We start from the raw sequence: 23,216 nt of genomic DNA on the forward strand, positions 1-23,216 counted from the left end.
TTGGCTCTGCGAAGTGGCATCTTTAGGAGGGAAAAGAAGTAACCGCTCTACAACCAGCATGCTCCATGACTCCAAATATTCAAGAAATTTTGAGAGTTGCTGTGAACTCAACAAAAATCAGAGAATCAGTTGCAAACTCTTGTGGAGGCAAGGGAGGCCCAGTGGAACCTGGACAGAGAGTTATTAAAATTTGAAATTTAATAAAGGGGCAATATTTCAGCCCAATTCAAGAATTCAGATTTTTATAGAAGCAGCTTTGCTGTAAAAATAGCAAATTGGCCATTTCAACTTTCAAACTCAATTGCAAAGCTGTGATACAATTATATTTAATTATTTGCTCTTTTGATCAGTGCAAGATTGATTAAATGTATTTTACATGCTTGCAGTCAATTTTATCATACTGAAAGCTTATGGTCATCATCATTTAAATTTTTAGAAAGTAGAAATTGAGTCTGATGTAAACATTCATGACGCTCACGTACAACATTTTTTATCTGTCTTCTTTTCAGTGATTTTATGTATATCAGTTCACTGTCACATTCAACTTTTAGAAATGGTATAAATGAATTGCTAATGTATGGCTTGGTTGTAATCCTAATAATGGTGTTTTAAGAAATCTCTTCGAAGTGATCTGCTTCAAATTAAGAGGTATGGTGGTCAGCCCGACAGCAGTATGAGAGGTTGACACTTGCTATGCATCCCTGTTACAAAAGAGAACTAAAACAAGCTGTAAATTTACAAGCAGTGGACCTCTAATGAACTGACTTTCATACCAGTAAGAAGACTGGTTGTGACATTTGGTCTAAATGGCAACTCATTTGTCCTTAACAACCCTTAGCCTGCAACAGGATATAATAAAATGATGAGGTCATGACCATCCCCATATCACAGACAGTAAAGAGAATTTCACTGTCTCAACTAAAACACAGTGAAATTGATTGCAATAGAATATTGTAAAACTGTTGTGTGTGCGTGTGAGGCAAAAGAGGGCTGGGGGGGGGGGGGGGGGGGGGGGAGGGAATAGCCCACCTGGTGATATGTATTGGTAGAGTTGGCTCTGTCATAAGAAAACTTCATTACTACTTTGTAGAATAGCTGCGTCCAGTAGTAGTGAGTGCATTGTGAAAGTTAAAAAATGATGCTAAAGATTTCCCCAGTGAGTGAAAGAAACAACACTACTGGCATATTATCTCTATAGGTGATTTCCACAAAACTGAGTTTATGTGGGCATTTTTTTTATAAGCATTTTGTAAATAAAACATCTAGATTGCCTATTAAAGTTTCTTATTTATTACAAGGTTTGAGCTACTGCTATCCTTGGGTATGGAAAGTGTGGAATTTTGAAAGAGATGGCTACGTCAGTACTAAAACCTATATCTATTCCATTAGGCATAGGTTTTAGTACTGACAAATCCTCTTCTGTTAATTCTAAGCTTTTGATATCTGATGACGGCAGTAGCTGAAACCTTGTAACAAAGAAAGGAACTTTAATGAGGTCCTTAAGGATAAATAAGTTTGGCATTTAGACCAAATGTCAAAAACTGTGTTACTGGTATGAAAGTCAATCCATTAGATATCCATTGTTCGTACATTCACAGATGGTTTTAATTCGCTTTTGTAACAGGTTCTGCTTCATCATATTGAAAGTACAGACCTCTCTGACAAAATTGGATTGTTAGTTTTGTTACCCTAGTGGACAAACAAGACTATAGTACATTAACACTAATACAGGTTATGATTTTTTGCATGAAGACTTTCTTACTAAATTTCACTTCACTCTCCTCTCCTAACCCTCTCAAATCTCCCTCTGTTAACACATTGAACTTCATCCTGGCATTACTGCTTATTTATGTAACTGCTGACAAACACTTGACCTCAATGGGAAAACTCTTGACAAAAGATTTAGTAGAAAGAAGGACTGTCACAACTACAGCACTGTTACTGTTAATAATAAATTTCATTCCAATAAAAACCATAAACCACAGTAACCACACAGTTTCTGAAAGTCATCTTCCTGGTGGATCTATATACATATTGAGGTTCACCACCACCACCACGTCACCTAGAGCAGTCACAATTATGACACCTACATAGAAAATACCAAACTGGCATAAACTAGAAGAGCTTGCACTTGGCTGTGGGCCATAAGCCGCACAAATGTTAAGTACGAGAAAGTGGCAAATATTGATGTGAAGTGTCCACTACATTATAAACCTGTAATAATTGAATATTGTGTATTTATCTTCAATTTTACCTCATCAGTTCGAATTCTCCGTCAGGTGGAATGAAGCTGATGGAATGTTCCGTCTCAAATTTTGATAGCTTCACACACTGATGAAACTGACAATCATCTATGACAACTACAGGCTTCCCTGAACGTGCTGGATCATCACCACCTGCAGTCAGACCCTTTCCTTTGGCTTCCATGACAATCTTATCATTGATCCCAAATTTACATTCTGGCATACCTGAGAGGTAAGATTTCATGACTACTTTACCAGCAACATGTGCTGACAGTACTTGACCTGTAAGAAATTTGACACACAAAAATCAACATTAATTACGTGAATATAGTTTTGTACAATACTTCAAATAAGGTTTTTTTTAATTAACACTCACAATCACATTTCCACTAATATCTTGTTAGCTGTGATTCCAGTAATATTAAAAATTTAGGAGACAGCTATTGTGAGAGCACAATCAATAAATATTAAGCTGACAATTTCATTTGTGGACTCGACATTCACAGTTTTTTTTATTTTTTTTTAGTATCAGCATTATTCACTATTCGTGACTGAAAAGTAGCCTGAGAAGAAAGTTGTGGTGAAGTGCTTTAAACTTTTTTTTTAACTAAAAAAAATGACACTAGTCATATGAATTGCATGTAGAGAATATGACTGAGATGTCTTGAAAAATTGTTATTCTCTAGAGAATTTTGTGTTAAAATTTGGTAGTGCCATAGGGTTTGGATTGAGAAATTTCAGTATGTATTGGGGAAACCGCAGCAGGACTCAATGTTAAATATTACTTTCAGGGAACAATTAAACCAATGAGATGATTACATTAAGGTAGTACCATTTCAGTTATGACTACAATGTGAGTATGTGATCAAGAAAAAAAAAATTGCTGGATTTTCGCAGACTTCACAGTCAAAAACACATTTTTTCACTGGGTGAAAATAACGCTTTCCGTTGGAGCTGTCGAAGTTATCAATCATTTGAATGGTCAAGGTTTTATACACTGGGGTAGAACTTCCTGGCACTTTAGGAAACTAAACCCAGGAAAAAAAAAGTTTTGAAAAGTTCTTTGATGTGCAGCAACATGTGTACTGCATATTTTCTTATTATCAAAATAGAAATAGAAATTTCACCAAATGCTGCATGGTAGCTTCCAAAACACTGAAATTGAGATTGTGAGGTGGTTTTGTCAGCCAATCACAGCTCATGTCACAGTCTAGCCAGCCAAAGACAGCACAACATAGGACAAGCTGTAATCAGCCAACAGCAACATCACTTAAGTAATGTGAACCAACAAACAGGAAAATTTAATGGTTTAAATTAATAAAAATTCAGTATAGCTACAAGAAAAGCTAAGCTTTCACATATAATATTAGTCCTTTTATTGTGTGTTACCTTTTAAGATATATAAAAAAATACCTGTCAGTAAAATTTTAAATTAAGGCAAAAAAGGTGATCTTCTGGGTCCGGAACTGTTTTATGTGGCTGGTCCTTTAAGCTTTAAGTTTTGAAAGAGATGCTCCACAATTTATAAAAACCAGTGCACATTCCATATGTAACATAATTCGTCTTCTGTAGACGGAAATTTACTTTGAGAACAACGCATCTGAGACCACCATTTGCAACCTTTACCTGTGACCTGTTAAAGAGTTGTGAACATGAGTGACAGATCACAGAAATCCACTGAATGCAGTATTGTCTAATCAGTCACCCGCCTCGACAATGTGATATTGCCTGTACTTGGTTGCTCATCTTCATGCCCTACACATAAGTGATTTGCCAAGTAATTTTAATCAGTATCATAAATGTCACTTTCTCAAGAAGATCTGCTATGAAAATTGAATTCCTATGTTTAGCAGCAGTTGCAGCTGATTTTTGTATCCCCAGGATTACTTTGGTGGTTTAGAGTTATCTACAAAAACAGTGTTTTGAGGTGAGGGCAAAAGAAATTTTTGAACTATAGAAACACTATCACCACCGCTATCAACTTCATGTTGTTGATAATTGTGAAACCTAATGGTTCTTAAACTGTTTACACTCATTTAGCAATTTCCCAGCTTTAACATCGAGACAGCGATGAAGGTGTGTCAAAATGGCAAATTTTGTAGATACATCATTGTGACTAAAGCCCAAGCTTACAAAACAAATTTATAATAAATGAGAATTATAATTTATTAAACTTGTTTCAAAACTGTAGGTTACTTAAAAGAATTTTTTACATTTTTCACCAACACTGAATGGGTTGTGTATATGTTTCCAATGAGCCAATATGATTCGTATTCTGTTTATTAGTCCTCAATTCCTTTTTATTCACGAGTCATAACTGAACTGCAAGTATTTACACAATTTACTTGATGCGTATGTAGAGACGTCAATAATGCACTACTGATTACTCCAACTTGTTATAAACTGTAAGGAAGAGAGTTAAGATTGTATGAAACGACAAGGGATTTGAATGAAAAAATGAAAAGATCATATGGCTCTAATGGTTGGAAGCCCCACCTTGGGAAGTTAAGCCACCAAACTGCAAGTAGTTTGAATTGACACCAACTGGGCCACTTGCATTTTGTTAATGAAATGATGATGGGGTCAACCCAACACCCAGCCTTGAGTACAGAAAATCTCCAACCTGGCCAGGGATCAAACCTGGGTCTGCTACTGGCAGTCACACGCACTGACCATTCAGCTAAGGGAGTGGACAAGCATTTGGATTTAACAATATCAGATTTACCCTGAACATTTAAACTGAAATGTACCCTTAACATTACTGAGTACATACATCAACCAGTTTAGAAGTAGAAACTTTACCAACACACAATTATTTCATAAATACCTCAATATCAAAAGAGGGAGCCCATTGTACCACAACTATACACTTCCTATCAATTCTACTTCTATAGCACAAGCTTCAAAATGCTAATCGTTGCAAAATGTGGGATTGTATTTGGTATTACTTCTTAATAAAAATGGCAACTCTGGCTTCCCCCTTCACTTCTCAAAACCTAATGTAAATTTCTTATTCAATGTGGGCAAGGTGAAACTAAATGAAACCGCACAACCAAGCTTAAAGAATAGAGAGAAGAGCTGCAGCCATAATGTCACACACTGCTGCATTAGCCAGGCAGCCATATTGTGTGCCTGAATTGCATGAGATCTGTCAGTTTGCTTGGGATTTCCAGGCAACCAGCAATCAGTGACTGACTGCTGCAATCTGCCCACACATGCACAATCTACAAAGTAATCAGCTGCTCATGCGGCGGGTTGCTGTGATATGTTGTTCGCGTGTGGAGACCTTTTGAAATGTACACAGTTGTGATGTCACACTCATTAAAAGCAGTTTGTTACGAAGTAGTGTACAATCTTTGCTCTTAAGCCTCCAACACACTTTGCTGTTGGCAGATGCTTGTGCATGAACTGGGCTCTGTTGCAAATATTCCACTTTCTTTACAACTTAAGTTTAAGTTTGTCATTATTCTCTTGTTATGTTTTATTGCTGCAGTAATGAGCTGAAGTAAACTTCAGCATTAGATTATCAATTGCTACCAGTCAAAGCTACTAAAGTTTAGCTGCAAACTAAAAACATGAAAAATTCCTGGACTTCTAAAAAAGTTCCTGTGATTTTCCCCGAATGAAAAAATTCCCAGTTTTTTCATTGGGCTTATACACCCTCGACTACCAAAAGCAGACAAAATGTTATTTGCTCCACAATTTTGCATTGAGATCATAGAAATCTTAGTGTGCCAGCTGCCTAGCATGCACCAATTTAAAACTTCCTGAAAGAGTAAAACTGTACATCGGACAAACAAACCCAGAAATTTTGCCTTTTGCCAGCAAATGCTCTACCAACTGAATCATTTTTGTGGCTTTACTTTTATCAATAGCTGTCTCCTACCTTCCATACTTCACATAAGTAATCCTGTATGCCTTGTAAGAAGCTCTAGTTCTCCAAGGTACACAGCAAACCTTCTGTGAAATTTGGAAGGAGAGAGAGGTACTGACAGAAATAACGCTGCAAGGATGAGTCATGAGATATGCCCGGAAAAATTTGGAAATTTGTGGCAAGTTCTATGGAAAAACTGCTGCGGTCATCAGTCCCTAGGCTTACACACTACTAAATACAGAGTCCATAACAGGCAAAGGTTCCAGTTTGAGTGCTGGTCCAGCACAACGTTTTAATATGTGAATGTGCATATGACCAGTACCGTCACATCATCCATTGTGGTCCTGTAAATTTAAGTTGGTCTTCCTATACTATACATAGCCACATAACCAAAAATTGTCTCCAACAATAGTTTGAATGGAATTTCTCAAAGCTTTTCCCCCTTCCTGATATCTGGAAACAATCTTTTTCCCACTTAATTGGACAGTAGTTCAGAATACACAACAGAAAGTACAGCACACTAGATTATATACATTATTTGGAAGAGGCTTTATACTGAACATTTAAAAATATCATGAGGGGAAAAAAAAACAACATATCCCATCTACAATAGCCAATATAAATATATAAATGGAAGACACTACAATAGCCAATATAAATGGAAGAACCTACAATAGCCAATATAAATGGAAGAACCTACAATAGCCAATATAAATGGAAGACACTACAATAGCCAATATAAATGGAAGACACTACAATAGCCAATATAAATGGAAGACACTACAATAGCCAATATAAATGGAAGACACTACAATAGCCAATATAAATGGAAGACACTACAATAGCCAATATAAATGGAAGACACTACAATAGCCAATATAAATGGAAGACACTACAATAGCCAATATAAATGGAAGACAACTGATATGCCATGTGATTTACTTTGTGATGACTAACTGCAGAAACTTTACCTCATAATCGTGTTCCATGAAAGTTTTCAGATGAGGAGAAGAACATTTATCGACTTTCAAGAACAATAAGAACTGTTGCACGTATGAGCAGAAACAGTGAAAAATAAAACAGGTAAACTTGTTTTAAATATTAAGGACAGAGTGATCAATATCCAAAACTAATTCAGACGTGGTTTGAAATATACAGAAATATAACAAAACAAAAGGTTTTTTAAAGAGGAATCTTTGTAGAATTACAAGGAAAGAGCTAACAGACTACACAATGTGGTGGCCAAGCCTGCTTTCATTTATGGTCATGAAAGGTGGGTCCAAAGAAAAGAAGCAGCTGAGATGAGGTTTCTGAGGTCCCTTCTCGGGCTAACGGTAAGAGATAGTGCAGAGTGAAGATACAAGACAGCAAATAGTTGTAAAAAACAGTAATGACAGATCCGTTGTTGCTGTTGCCGTCATCTTCAGTCCGAAGACCGGTTTCATGCAGCTCTCCCTGCTACTCTATCCTGTGAAAGCCTCTTCATCTCTCAGTCTGCCTCTATGACTTTTAACCCCCCCCCCCCCCCCATACTTCCCTCCAGTACTAAATTGGTGATCCCTTGCTGTCTCTGAATATGTCCTACTAACCAATCCCTTCTTCTAGTCAGGTTGTGACACAAATTTCTTTGCTCCTCACAAGGGAACCTCCCCATTGCACCCCCCTCAGATTTAGTTATAAGTTGGCACAGTGGATAGGCCTTGAAAAACTGAAAACAGATCAATCAAGAAAACGGGAAGAAGTGTGGAACTACGAAAAAAAATAAGCGAAATATATAAACTGAGTAGTCCATGCGCAAGATAGGCAACATCAAGGCTAGTGTGACCTCAGGAGTGCCGTGGTCCCGTGGTTAGCGTGACCAGCTGCGGAACGAGAGTTCCTTGATTCAAGTCTTCCCTCGAGTGAAAAGTTTACTTTCTTTATTTTCGCAAAGTTATGATGTGTCCGTTCATTCAATGAGATCTCTGTTCACTGTAATTAGTTTAGTGTCCGTGTTTTGAACCCCGCACCGCAAAACCATGTGATTAATAGACGAAAGGATGTGCCTCTCCAATGTGAACTGACAACATTTGATCGCAAGGTCATAGGTCAACCGATTCCTCCACAGGAAAACACGTCTGATATATTCTATACGACACCGGTGACTGCATGTGCGTCACATGACAGGAATACGTTGTCGATGTTTGTTTAGGTGTAGCGTCCCCATACTACGGCACAGTTAAATTGCAACTGACGGACGGAAGGACAGATAATTGTCTGAAAATAAAAAATTAAACTTTTCACTCGAGGGAAGACTTGAACCAAGGACCTCTCGTTCCGCAGCTGCTCACACTAACCATGCGACAATGGCGCTCCTGAGCTCATACCAAACTTGATGTTGCCTATCTTGTGCATGGATTACTCAGTTTGTATATTTTGCTAATTTTTTTCATAGTTCCACACAACTTCTTCCTGTTTTCTTGATTAATATGTATTCAGTTTTTCAAGGCCTATCCACTGTGCCAACTTATAACTAAATCTGGGGGGGGGGGGAGGGGGGGTGCAATGGTGAGGTTCCCTTGTCAGTTCTATTCAGTACTTCCTCATTAGTTACATGACCTAGCCACCCAATCTTTAGCATTCTCCTGTAGCACCACATTTCAAGGGCTTCAATTTTCTTCTTGTTTAAACTGTGTCATCCATGTTTCACTTTTATACATGGCTACACTCCATACAAATACTTTCACGGAAGACTTCCTGACACTCAAATCTATACTCTATGTTAAATTTTTCTCTTCAGAAACTTTTCTTGCCACTGCCAGTCTACATTTTATATCCTCTCTACATCCGCTATCATCAGTTATTTTGCTGCTCAAATAGCAAAACTGATACTACTTTAATTGTTTCATTTCCTAATCTAATTCCCTCAGCATCAGTTTACTTCATTCTACTAAATTCCATTATTTTGCTTTTGTTTATGTTCATCTTATATCCTCCTCTCAACACCATGTCCATTCTGTTCAACTCTCCATTTATTTAATTACTTTCCTCGTGCATGTGATTTTGGCTCTCTATAATAGCCAACTTGGGGCCCCACACTTCACTCAGTAGTTAAGAGAAATTATAGGTGTTCCCTGAACAGTACTTTTCCTCGTTTCAACCCAATGCACACAATTTGTTAATGAATGGTAACTAAGTGTGGCTTGCCAAATCAAGTAGCAGCTGGAATGTAGAGTATTTGTAAGTTTAGCACTCAAAATGTGAAAGATTCAGTAAAATACCTGAAACCCCTTAGCAATTTACTGTACAACATGTGATTAATATGTAAATATCACCTAGAGGAAACAATTCTAAAATTTGAAAGAAGTACCTATCAGATTTATGTAATATCTTTCAGTCAGTTTGGAAGATAAAATGCTTTCTGTTCCCTCCCCTAAAAATATTTTTCCTTGAAGAATCTATCTCAAGTGTCAAGGGAGAAAAAGCCATGCACTGATTACATTCAATTCAATGAGTGATATATGAAAACAGTGTAAGGCTTCCAAAATGAATCTTCAACATCCACTAACTTACAAGTGAAAATTGGTGTGACACTCATTTTTAACTCTAAGAGAAACAGATTGTGTTCAAACCACTGAAGTATAATTCTTTTTAAGCTTCTCAGTATGACTAGTCTTTCCACAATTAGGTACTCTATTTTACACACACCTTGTGGTGACATCAGAAGATTAACATATTCAAGGACATCTAGGAACAATTCGTTCCTTCTGTATTTTATACCCTCTCGACGCCATCCAATCTGTCCAGTAACTTGTGATGTTATCTGTGCTTGTTCTTCCTTAGTCTGAGATTTTATTCCCTGTTGTGTTATGAAAGTTTTCAGAACACCTGTGTCTGAATTCTGAGGATAACCGAAGTCCAAGATTTCTGCAAAAAAGTTTGTAGCAAAATTATCAATTAATTCCCTTTGTCAAATGATTTTTCACGTATATGCCTTTTGCAACATATAACCATAAATATATGCCTATTGACATTAATAATGAGAAAACTAATCTCTCAATAAGAAATATTTGTACGTACAAAATTAATTGTTCAGTAATTATTAAAGCAATACAAATGAACAATTACACAAAAGAAATAAAATTCCAAGAGAAACTATCATAAAACGCATTCGAATGATTGTGCGTGTTTAATATCTGCATGTCTTCAAAGAGTTAACTGTATGAAAAAATAAAAACTTGCTTATGTCCTCACCATCAAGTAATTCATAAATAAGCACAAAGTTGTTCTTGATATTCTCTTCTGAAATCTTTCCAAAATACGACTGCATAACATCTATTATCTTCAACAGAAATTCGAACACCATGGCAGCATTCACATTCTGCTTTGTTACTGCGGCAAGCCATATATTTGCTCGCTGTCAAAATAAAAAAAATAAAAATGGAAATTTAAACAGAAATTTCTTTATGGGCTTGCTACAGATATTACACAAGTGAATACACTAGAGGGGGGAGAGAAAGAAAGAGAGAGAGAGAGAGAGAGAGAGAGAGAGAGAGAGAGAGAGAGAGAGAGAGAGAGAGAGAGAGAGAGAGAGATATTTGGTGGCGGGGGAACGGGGAGTGTTCACAGTCCACACCTGTCTGACTGTTATGTTCTGAATCTTCACGATTTTTCCTAATTGTTGTCTGAATACTTCAAGTTACTGCAAATCATTCCCTGAATGACTGAATATGGATTAATGGGACATAATCATGTTAAATATCAAACAATCCCCAGAACCCCTGCAGGAAGGAGGTAACAGTGGCATGAGAGGTGATTTATCAGCCAGAGAAAGATGCATCAAAAGCCCCTCCCCTCTCATGGTTACATGGATACTAAATAATTAAGTAAATGAAATTAACAGGTTTAAAGAATTAATGTGCACAATGAAGAAGCATTCTGACAATGTAACAATGAACAGAAGTGATAAAGAATGTCAATGATCAATTTTTGCTTTAGGGAAGGAAAACTGACATTTATACCGAAAGAGGAAGACAAAATGGCCACATAATGGATTTTTTGCCACAGGGTAAACACAAATCTCTAAAACATCAATAAATATGGTAAAGTGCTGTAGAAAATGCAGGCTGTATCAGTTAATGGCATAAAGGTATACATTTGAAAATAAACAATACTAGAAGCAAAATGCCCCAGTAAACATGGCCTCTAAAGTGTGTTCCTTAAGAGCTATCCACTTTGCTACATCTTCACTACTGTGAAAACATCTGTTCTACTGAACAAGCACTCATAGCTCTTGAGGTGTGCCCATCTTTAATGGACACTGTTTTCTTGTTTTGATCCCTACTGCCTTGTCCCAAAATATGGAAAGCAAACTAGTGTAATATCCTCTAGTCTCTATAACATTACTTTGCAATTGCACTAACATTGTAATTATTTTTGTATTGGCCTCTTTTCCTACTGTCTCAGAATTTTGTACTCTTGAGGTGCTTCATAGTTACAGTCGCTGAAAAACAGATAGCAATAACTGTAGTTATTACTTAACATTAGTTACCGTCAACATTTCCATTTTTCCTTTTGCCTTAGAGTTCTTTACTTCCTTGTAGTGGTAGCAGCAGCAGCAGCAGCACTGTATTCTTTACCTTGTTTACATTTCTTACACATCTTTTCAATTATCTCTTAACTGCTAATCAGAAAAGTTACAACCAGTCTCATTACAGTAATTTCTAATTGAATTGGAACTACCCATGCTAGTCTTTTAGTTATTATATTTACTTTTCTCTGCTGGCATCATTAGCCCTGCTAAGTACCTCACTTTTTTCTTTCCCCTCTGAACTGTACAACATACTAATTATATTTTACCTTTGAAGACTAAGAGTTAATGGTTTCACAATCACCATTACCTCAACCATACCGTCCTCACAATGGACAACATTCTTAAATCTGCTATCTGTTCTTCAGCGACCGTAACCATGAAGCACCTCAAGAGTACAAAATTCTAACCATCCCTGAGCTATGCAACTTCGTAGGAGTGTGGGTAAGTCTCGTTTGCCACATGTAGAGGCAGATTTGTCTAACAGCTTATTGCATGCTGCCCAGAAGCATGTGTTAGCTGTTAATAGCCCACTGTAACATGAAGTCTTTGTCAGTACATTACAAAGAACTCTGTATTTCCTCCGCCAACTACACTGTTGTGCAATCCTGTGTCAAACTTTGCTAAAACCACACATATCACCAGTACCTGTATCTCCCACTACATACGAGGGTTGCCCAGTAAATAATGCCCCATATTTTTTTTCTCCGAAATAAAAAATATTAGAAATGTGACACTTTAGGTGCGAGTTATTTCAAGTTTCCCGCGTGTGTACGCAAAGTTTCAATTTCCTCCGACAGAGAGCGGTGGTGTAGGAATGTTCTAAAATGGCGTCTGCAGGTGACATCCGTCATAAACAACGTGCAGTGATTGAATTTCTCGTAGCAGAGGAAGAAACCGTGGGCAATATTCATAAACGCTTGTGCAAAGTCTACGGAACATCTGCAGTCGATAGGAGTACTGTTAGTCGCTGGGCACAGAGGGTGAAAGCATCAGAGGGCGGTGCTGCGGACCTCCGAGATTTGCCGCGGTCGGGAAGGCCTCCCACGGCTGTCACGCCTGACATGTTGCAGCGGGCTGATGTTCTCATTCGACGGGATCGACGCATTACGACTCGACAATTGGCACTGGAGTTGTCAGTAAGCAAAGGAAGTGTGGATGTGATTATCAATCAGCTTGGATACTCAAAAGTGTGTGCAAGATGGGTTCCTCGGTGTCTTACTGTCAATCACAAATCCCAAAGAAAAGACATTTCTTTCGATTTGTTGCGACGCTTTCACGTTGACGGGGAGGCCTTTTTGTCACGGATTGTGACAGGTGATGAAACTTGGGTGCATCATTTTGAGCCCGAAACAAAAAGACAATCGATGGAATGGCGTCATGCTTATTCTCCACAGAAGAAAAAATTCAAAACAGTTCCTTCAGCCGGAAAAGTCATGATGACTGTGTTTTGGGATTGCGAGGGCGTAATTCTCATTGATGTGATGCCAAAAGGCAGTACCATAAATTCAGAGGCTTATGTCAAAACATTAGACAAACTTAAGCAGCGCTTCCGGCGCCTTGGGCGTCATGTTAACCCACAGGATGTTTTGATTCAGCATGATAACGCTCGTCCTCACACAAGTTTGAGGACTTGTGAACACATCGCGAAACTGGGTTGGATAGTGTTACCCCATCCACCCTACAGCCCCGATTTGGCTCCTTCAGACTTTCACTTGTTTGGTCCAATGAAGAATTTCATTCGTGGAAGACGTTTTGCCGATGACGAAGAAGTGATTCACGAAGTGACAACCTGGCTCCGTAGGCAGAGTACAGATTTTTACCGGCAGGGAATACACGCTCTTGTGTCTCGCTGGAAAAAGGCCGTCGAACTTGGAGGAGATTATGTGGAAAAATAAAGCAAGTAGACAAAACATCAGTCTTTCACATATATAAATTTGATTGTTGTGGAATAAATACTTCTGGAGAAAAAAAATATGGGGCATTATTTACTGGGCAACCCTCGTATGTTTCTTAGGACTGAGACTAAGCAAGACACACATACTATTTGATCTCACACAAAAGTTCTAAGAACATTGAGCCCTGGCAAAGTAAGACAGGCATAATTTATGGTCAATGAAGTAAGTATACAGTGTTTTAAGCACTTAATGTGAGTTGCCTATAAGCCTCCAAAAATCAGCTTAATGACTTCCATTCAGCCAGAATTATATTATCTACAGTGACAATATGTTGTTGTTGTTGTTGTTGTTGTCTTCAGTCCTGAGGCTGGTTTGATGCAGCTCTCCATGCTACTCTATCCTGTGCAAGCTGCTTCTTCACCCAGTACCTACTGCAACCTACATCCTTCTGAATCTGTTTAGTGTATTCATCTCTTGGTCTCCCTCTACGATTTTTACCCTCCACGCTGCCCTCCAATACTAAATTTGTGATCCCTCAATGTCTCAGAACATGTCCTACCAACCGATCCCTTCTTCTAGTCAAGTTGTGCCACAAGCTCCTCTTCTCCGCAATTCTATTCAATACCTCCTCATTAGTTATGTGATCAACCCATCTAATCTTCAGCATTCTTCTGTAGCACCACATTTTGAAAGCTTCTATTCTCTTTTTGTCGAAGTTATTTATCGTCCACGTTTCACTTCCATACATGGCTACACTCCATACAAATACTTTCAGAAACGACTTGTTGACACACAAATCTATACTCTATGTTAAATTTCTCTTCTTGAGAAACGCTTTCCTTGCCATTGCCAGCTACATTTTATGTCCTCTCTACTTCGACCATCATCAGTTATTTTTCTCCCCAAATAGCAAAACTGCTTTACTACTTTAAGTGTCTCATTTCCTACCGTATTTACTCGAATCTAAGCCGCACTTTTTTTCCGGTTTTTGTAATCCAAAAAACCGCCTGTGGCTTAGAATCGAGTGCAAAGCAAGCGGAAGTTCTGAAAAATGTTGATAGGTGCCGCCACAACTAACTTCTGCCGTTGAATACATGTAGCGCTACACAGGCATGCTTTGTAGGCACAAAGATAAATACTAGCACCAAAACCTCTGCGTCAGTAAATAAATTAAAAAAAAAAAGGTGGAAGACGAGCTTTTTTTTCTGCACTACTGCATTTTCATACATTATCAAATGAAGTAAATACAAATTCCGTATTGCTCATCTATGAATGTAACAGAATTTCAATGTACTACGAAAATCCGACTGGCAAGACAGTTAGGGATGTTTGTCAATATGGCCAACTCTACGTTCTGAATTTTTTCCTACCTGTGAGAAGAGATGGTTGCTAATAGGAACCTGATGAAATGTGAGTCACATGCATTATTCTCTTCACCATGAGAATAATACGAATATAAACATTTTGCTATGTATTCTTTCGTGTTTGCTGCTATCTCTTAAATCCTGTCTGCCTAATAAACTACGAAACTAGAGTGAGACAACAGCAAGTGCGGAAGAACATACGTATCGCGTCACGTTTATATTTGTATTATTCTTATGCCTAATAGTGATACAGCCAGAAATGAAGCACGGCAACTGACTAGATTTTTTAAATCTAAGATGACTAATTTCTGTGCAGAATTTGATGAACTAAAGAAGCAGCTGCAAAGATTTTCAAACGGAGAAAAATTTTCGCCTAACTCTCGTTCAGAACATGTTCTATCATACGCAGCCTATTATTTGGTTCTTGTTGGTCATTATCAAAGAAAGCAGCTGAGTAAGTAACAACAAATAGCAGTCTCTTGCCATTGTTTCGCTAATGAGACGATTCCTCTCCCTCTTTTTTTTTTTAATTGTAAGCGGTGGAAGCGCGCACAAAAGAAAGCCATGCCGTGAGCGGCGACAGGCTGTAAACACTCACTATCAGAATGCGACAAACAATGCATGACACAGTACAGTAATGCATTTTCAGCTTAGAGTGACGTAAACACCTATAACAGAGAAAACGGCACTTATCAGATCAAAGCAAAATAAGCAATCGATTCAAACCAGGTGAAGCACGTGAAAAAGAAAGGGTACCCGTATAAATACGGATGGAGTGCCTGACGCATAGCAATGGCTACCTGGTAAAGCTTAACTGCTAAGCTTACGACTCGAAGCAAACTACTGTAGCTGTATCGTCATGCATTCGACCTAAATCATGTCTCATATTACAATGGACCAACTTTGTTTCGATTTGGAGGTGCGGCCTAAAACTTTTCTCTCCCCTTGAATTTCGAGTCTCAAATTTCAGGTGCGGCTTAGATTCGGGAATTTTTTTTTTCTCTTTATTTCGAGTCTCATTTTTCAGGTGCGGCTTAGATTCAAGTGCGGCTTAGATTCGAGTAAATACGGTAATCTAATTCCCTCAGCATCACCCGACTTAATTCGATTACATTCCATTATCCTCGTTTTGCTTTTGTTGATGTTAATCTTATACCCTCCTTTCAAGACACTGTCTATTCCGCTGAACTGCTCTTCCAAGTCCTTTGCTGTCTCTGACAGAATTACAATGTCATTGGCGAACCTCAAAAGTTTTTATTTCTTCTCCATGGATTTTAATACCTACTCCAAACTTTTCTTTTGTTTCCTTTATTGCTTACTCAATATACAGATTGAATAACATCGGGGAGAGGCTACAACCCTGTCTCACTCCCTTCCCAACCACTGCTTCCCTTTCATTCCCCTCGAATCTTATAACTGCCATCTGCTTTCTGTACAAATTGTAAATAGCCTTTCACTCTCTGTATTTTATCCATGCCACCTTCAGAATTTGAAAGAGAGTATTCCAGTCAGCATTGCCAAAAGCTTTCTCCAAGTCTAAAAATGCTAGAAATGTAGGTTTGCCTTTCCTTAATCTTCCTTCTAAGATAAGTCGTAGGGTCAGTATTGCCTCACGTGTTCCAACATTTCTTCGGAATCCAAACTGATCTTCCCCGAGGTCGGCTTCTATCAGTTTTTCCATTCGTCTGTAAGGAATTCACGTTAGTATTTTGCAGCTGTGACTTATTAAACTGATAGTTCGGTAATATTCACATCTATCAACACCTGCTTCCTTTGGGATTATTATATTCTTCTTGAAGTCTGAGGGTATTTCGTCTGTCTCATACATCTTGCTCACCAGATGGTGGAGTTTTGCCAGTACTGGCTCTCCCAAGGTTGTCAGTAGTTCTAATGGAATGTTGTCTACTCCGTGGGCCTCGTTTCGACTCAGGTCTTTCAGTGCTCTGTCAAACTCTTCACGCAATATCATATATCCCATTTCATCTTCGTTTACATCCTCTTCCATTTCCATAACATTGTCCTCAAGTACATCGCCCTTGTATAGGCCCTCTATATACTCCTTCCACCTTTCTGCTTTCCCTTCTTTGCTTAGAACTGGGTTTCCATCTGAGCTCTTGATATTCATACAAGTTGCTCTCTTTCCTACAAAGGTCTCTAATTTTCCTGTAGGCTGTATCTATCTTACCCCTAGTGATATAAGCCTCTACATCCTTAGATTTGTTCTCTAGCCATGCCTGCTTAGCCATTTTCCACTTCCTGTCGATCTCATTTCTGAGACGTTTGTATTCCTTTTTGCCTGCTTCATTTACTGCATTTTTATATTTTCTCCTTTCATCAATTAAATTCAGTATTTCGTCTGTTACCCAAGGATTCCTACTAGCCCTCGTCTTTTTACCTACTTGATCCTCTGCTGCCTTCACTACTTCATCCCTCAGAGCTACCCATTCGTCTTCTACTGTATTTCTTTCCCCCATTCCTGTCAATTGTTCTCTTAAGCTCTCCCTGAAACTCTGTACAACCTTTGGTTCTGTCACTTTATCCAGGTCCCATGTCCTTAAATTCCCACCTTTTCACAGTTTCTTCAGTTTTAATCTACAGTTCATAACCAATAGATTGTGGTCAGACTCCACATCTGCCCCTGGAAATGTCCTAAAATTTAAAACCTGGTTCCTAAATCTCTGTCCTACCATTGTATAATGTGATACCTTGTAGTATCTCCAGGATTCTTCCATGTATACAACCGTCTTTGATGATTCTTAAACCAAGTATTAGCTATGATTAAGTTATGCTCTGCGCAAAATTCTACCAGGCGGCTTCCTCTTTCATTTCTTAGCCCCAATCCATATTCACCTACTATGTTTCCTTCTCTCCCTTTCCCTACTGACAAATTCCAGTCATCCATGACTTAAATTTTCGTCTCCCTTCACTACCTGAATAATTTCTTTTATCTCATCATACATTTCATCAATTTCTTTGTCATCTGCAGAGCTAGTTGGCATATAAACTTGTACTACTGTAGTAGGCGTGGGCTTCATGTCGATCTTGGCCACAATAATGCGTTCATTATGCTGTTTGTAGTAGCTTAACCGTACACCTATTTTTTTATTCATTATTAAACCCACTCCTGCATTACCCCTATTTGATTTTGTATTTATAACCCTGTATTCACATGACCAGAACTCTTTATTCCTCCTGCCACTGAACTTCACTAATTCCTACTATATTTAACTTTAACCTATCCATTTCCTTTTTTAAATTTTCTAACCTACCTGCCCAATTAAGGGATCTGACATTCCATGCTCTGATCCATAGAAAGCGTTTTCTTTCTCCTGATAAAGACGTCCTCTAGAGTAGACCCTGCCCGGAGTTCCTAATGGGGGACTATTTTACCTCCAGAATATTTTACCCAAGAGGACGCTATCATCATTTAATCATACAGTAAAGCTGCATGCCCTCGGGAAAAATTACAGCTGTAGTTTCCCCTTGCTTTCAGCCGTTCGCAGTACCAGTACAGCAAGGCCATTTCGGTTAGTGTTGCAAGGCCACACCAGTCAAACATCCAGTCTGTTGCCCTTGCAACTACTGAAAAGGCTGCTGCCCCTCTTCAGGAACCGCATGTTTGTCTGGCCTTTCAACAGATACCCCTCCGTTGTGGTTGCACCTACGGTACGGCTATCTGTATCGTTGAGGCACGCTAGCCTCCCCACCAACGGCAAGGTCCATGGTTCATGGGGAGGGGGTGGGTGGAGGGGTTACTATATGAACACGTCATAATGGGAGACATGAATACAGACCTGAGCATTCTCCCATTACAACCCCTACACAACACAGTGCAGTCACACTCAGAGATGTAATGGCAACAAAAAAAGACAAAGTAGCTACTGAGACAAAGAGTTGGAATTGAATTCACCTGCTATGTTTTCTACTCCCAAGAACAGATAAAATTTTTTACCTTTTCATTCTCTAGTGCTGTGTTCATGTGATGTATCACATCTACAGGAATAAGTAAAATTGGTTTATAGTCAAATTCTCAAATTTGTAGAGCAGCTGTTTATATCCATGAGTATAATGATTCAATTAGCTTTACAGGAAACATTGGTAATCAAAAAATACAGATACCTGAAGTTACAAAAACATCATAACAGCAAAAATACAGAGTATTTCAAAAAGGACTTTACAACTTTGAAAATTCATATAAATTAATTGAAAGTACCAAGAGAGGTGATTGTAATATTGTAGGAAAATACATCAAGTTTTGTCTCGTGTAGTTTGCTAGCGCCGAATTGCACTGTAACAAAGCTAGCGGCAGTTGCATTAAAGATGGCTGCCTTCACTGGACCTGAGTTTTGATACCATAGATCGATTTGGATGACCAAGAACAAAATGTTTACCTCATGCAAGATGGTGCACAACCTCACTACCTGGCTGACATCCAGGATTTTCTCAGTTACCACTTTCCAGGTCAATGGATTGGCCGTGATGCACCAACTGCATGGCCCCCACGTTCCTCGGACCAGACCCCTTTTTTTTTTATGGGGATTCATCAAGGCTATCAAGTTTGTACCACCTCTGTCGGCTTCTCTACCTGAACTTGGGGCAAGAATTTATGCTGCCACTGGTAAGTTTGGGAAGAAATTGACTACCAATGGGATGTGTGCAGAATAACCAACAGAAGCCACACACAACATCTTTAGTTTAAGACATAAAACTTTTGTATGTTTCCCTACAAAATAACACTAAACCTAGCTCTGTTTATTCTATCAATAAATTTATATGAATTTTTAAAGTAGTAAAATCTCTTTGAAACACCCTGTATTGTTACCACTCATTCAAAAGCAGGCACTGCCAACTTTTCGAGAGTTACCTGAAAGTAATTATCTTATGAAATAATTGACATTAAATGTTCAGACCCTCCAAAATCTGTGATGTTGCTTAGTAGTATGGTAATTTTCCTTCCTTATGGAATTACAATATGGAATATGCACTTCCATTAACACGTGTACACTGTGGACTGTGACTTGTGCAATCAGAACTGACCACCAACTTTAATACAGTGCAAATATATTGGAATGAACCATCTTTAAAACAAATTTTTTGTCCAGTTCACATCTTCTGAATCTCCCCTACCTGATAGTTCTCAATATATTATTTCAGGTCAAAGACACTAGACTTTAAGGCTCTTCAAAACTTAGTGAGAAAACTATAGGTAAGCAGAATGTCAAGATACAGGTCAATTCTCGGCACCAGGGGGTCTACATGTGACATAATATACCTGTTCTACTCCTCACAACTTGCAAAGCTCAAATCACATCAAAAAATTTGTAGAAATATTAAACATATTGATTGTTACACTAACTGCTGAATGCTCAGAAGCCCACTGGCATCAAATACAAGAGGTAGTTGAAAAGTTTCTAGCCCGAGATAGTTACAGTTAATGTATCGCACAAACACCACCATCTACTTTTCTAGTCAATGTTAGTGAGTATGAAAGTCAAATTTCGCGGCTCCAGCTTCCTCAGTTTGGCCACTAGGATGCATCGTATACCTTAGTGCAAGCAAAATTGCGAATACTGAGAGAATCGAGAACCATGCTGTGATTGAATATCTTCATTTGAAAGGAATGACGTCCAAGGAAATTGAGGAGGACACATGGAATACACTTGAGGACAGTGCTCTGTCACGTGCAACAGTGAAAAACTGGGTGTCTGACTTCAAACGTGGAAGAATGAGTGTGGAAGGTGCGCCGAGGAGCGAAGGCCTATCACCATTGCCACTGATGAAACAGTGACCAATTCATGATATGATTTTGCAGAATCATCTAACAATGTTGCAGCACATTGAAACCACATTTGGAATCTACCACTGGTGTGCTCATGACATTGTTGTGTATATTTTGGAATGCAGAAAGTTTCATCTTTGTGGGTCCCGAAAGATTTGAATGCAGATCAGGGACAGGAGTGTGTGCAGTGTTGTGAAGAAATCACCCGCCAATTTGAAGCAGATGATGGCTTTCTTGCCAGATTTGCTACACTGGACGAAATGTGGGTTGACCACTTTGATCCTGAGACAAAACAACAGTCACAACAATGGAAAAATCCTTCACCTACCCCCAAAAAATTCCAGGTGCAAAAATCAGCAGCTAAGGTGATGGGATTGGTCTTCAGGGATGCAGACGGGGTAATTATGGTGGATTACTTGCAAAAGGGCATAACTATCAATGCATCATACTACTGCACTCTCCTGTGCCATTTGAGAGGAGAGAGAAAGAAGAAAAGGTGCAGACAATTGGCGTGCAGACTTCTTTCGCATCAGGAGAATGTGCTGCCACATGAAGCCCTCACAACACTGGAAACTCTGCATGACCGAGTAAGAATTGTTATGTCATCTGCCATATTCTCCAGATTTGGCTCCACTAGACTTTTTTCTTTTCCCAAACCTAAAAAAAGACCTCAAAGGATGACGAACTGACGATGATGATGCAGTGACTGATGCTGTGAATGCTTGGTTGGACTTGCAATCTAAGACCTTTCATTTGAATGGTTTGCAGAAGTTATATGAGTATGCCCACAAGTGTATTAATGTACACAGGTATTATATTGAAAAATATATTGGTCTTATGAAATTTCTATCATTCATTATTTGTTTGGCTAGAAACTTTTTGATCCCCTCATAATTAGGGTCTCCACAACTGATGACTAAATTCATGAGCTTACTAATAACCTCATAGCTCTCTCTGACGAACGTGATCCTATACGTACAATTCCATGTAAGGAAAAAATCTTTCTCCTCAGATGACAACTGACTTGTGTCCAATGATGAACAAGAATACTGCGCACATACGAAGTGGAATCCAAAATTTTCAGTGGTGGTGTTGCCAACTGGAAAGTAGGAGTAGTCGATCCTTGCACCGCTAGGTGGCAAGAGCTGCATATCTGATGAATCGATGTGCGGAGTGACAATCAGCTGGGAGGACATGTGTGTCCACAGTGACTTCCGTGTGGCGATCAGAAGGCACAGCATGTTTAAGTGTGCACGGACCTTCGTCAGACTGCATCTGATGATCCAACCTTCTAGCCGCAGGTCATCACTGGTGATGAGGGCTGGATTTGCTGTTATGACCCAGAGACAAAGCAACAATCATCCCAGTGGAAGGGCCTGGGCTATCTAAGACCCAAAAAAGCGAGACAGGTGAAGAGCAAAGTGAAGAGCACAATCATCGTTTTCTTCTATACCAAGGGAATTATGCACAAAGAATTCGTCCCACTCAACCAAACAGTGAATCCTGCATACTACTGCGATGTTTTGTGACCGCTCCGTGAAAACGTGCAGCTACGACATCCCGAACTTTAGCATCAAGGGAACTGGCTGCTGCATCATGACAATGCGTCCTGTCACACGTCCTTGCTCACCAGGACCTTTTTGTCAAAAAACAACATGGTGGTTGTACCCCACCCACTGTAGTCACCAGATTTGGCACCTTGCAACTCCGTGCTATTCCCAAAACAAACTCAAGTTGAAAGGCCGTCAGTTTGACACACTAGAGAGGATTCAAGAAGCATCACTGGTGGTAAACACCCTCAAAGAACAGGACTTCCAGAAAAGTCTGACCAGTGGCAGAAACACTGGGACCAGTGTGTATGTGTGGATGGGAACTACTTCGAGGGTGATTGTGACATTAGTCCAAAGGTAAGGTTTTCAACAGATGGCAGCACCAGTCCCGAAAATTTTGGATAGTACCTTGTACATTTCAAGGCAAATCCAAAAGTGGAACATAACGAAGCATACATAAAGCTGCAAAACAGCATAAAGCAATATGTTCCCAGTGCCAAAAATCAGGGACACATTTGTCTACGGTGATATGACAACTGTGATTATGTGAAACAATCTGTAGCTTGGAATACCAGTAAGGTAAAATTAGAAACTGTCTTTCTGGTCTCAGCTGATTGAATTTTTCCCACGACCAGTCAACCATCTTGCTGCAAAGAACCACTGTGCACAAGAAACCTCAGACTACATAACTATGACACTTTCCACCTAACATGCATTACAATATACACAAAAAGAAAAGCAAAAATGAGAATCCCTTCTAATGTGATAGGAAATAAACAGCACAACTGTGATCAAGAATGACACAGATACTTTACTACCTGTACTCACACACACTTAATTTCTCTCTTGTTAAAGGAGTATATCTGAAGACATGGAAAAGAAGTGTACTCTAACCTATCCCTAAGAACAAAAACCCTTAATCACCTTGTGATTACCATT

The 23,216-nt window shown here is 38.9% G+C and overlaps 1 protein-coding gene across 2 annotated transcripts in view; it reads right to left on the bottom strand.

Annotated features, from left to right (window-relative positions):
* The window catches only part of LOC126174757 (AP-2 complex subunit mu), a 53,301-nt gene that overhangs the window by 18,748 nt on the left and 11,337 nt on the right, over positions 1-23,216 (bottom strand). For both annotated transcript variants that reach the window (XM_049921085.1, XM_049921086.1), the window contains exons 3-5: positions 10,351-10,513; positions 9,805-10,023; positions 2,255-2,525 (exon numbers count right to left, since the gene is read on the bottom strand). In XM_049921085.1, the coding sequence (XP_049777042.1) occupies positions 2,255-2,525; positions 9,805-10,023; positions 10,351-10,513 (653 nt within the window). The remainder of the gene's footprint in view (positions 1-2,254; positions 2,526-9,804; positions 10,024-10,350; positions 10,514-23,216) is intronic.

This window comes from Schistocerca cancellata, chromosome 3 (assembly GCF_023864275.1).
Source record: "Schistocerca cancellata isolate TAMUIC-IGC-003103 chromosome 3, iqSchCanc2.1, whole genome shotgun sequence".
Lineage (NCBI taxonomy): Eukaryota > Metazoa > Arthropoda > Insecta > Orthoptera > Acrididae > Schistocerca > Schistocerca cancellata.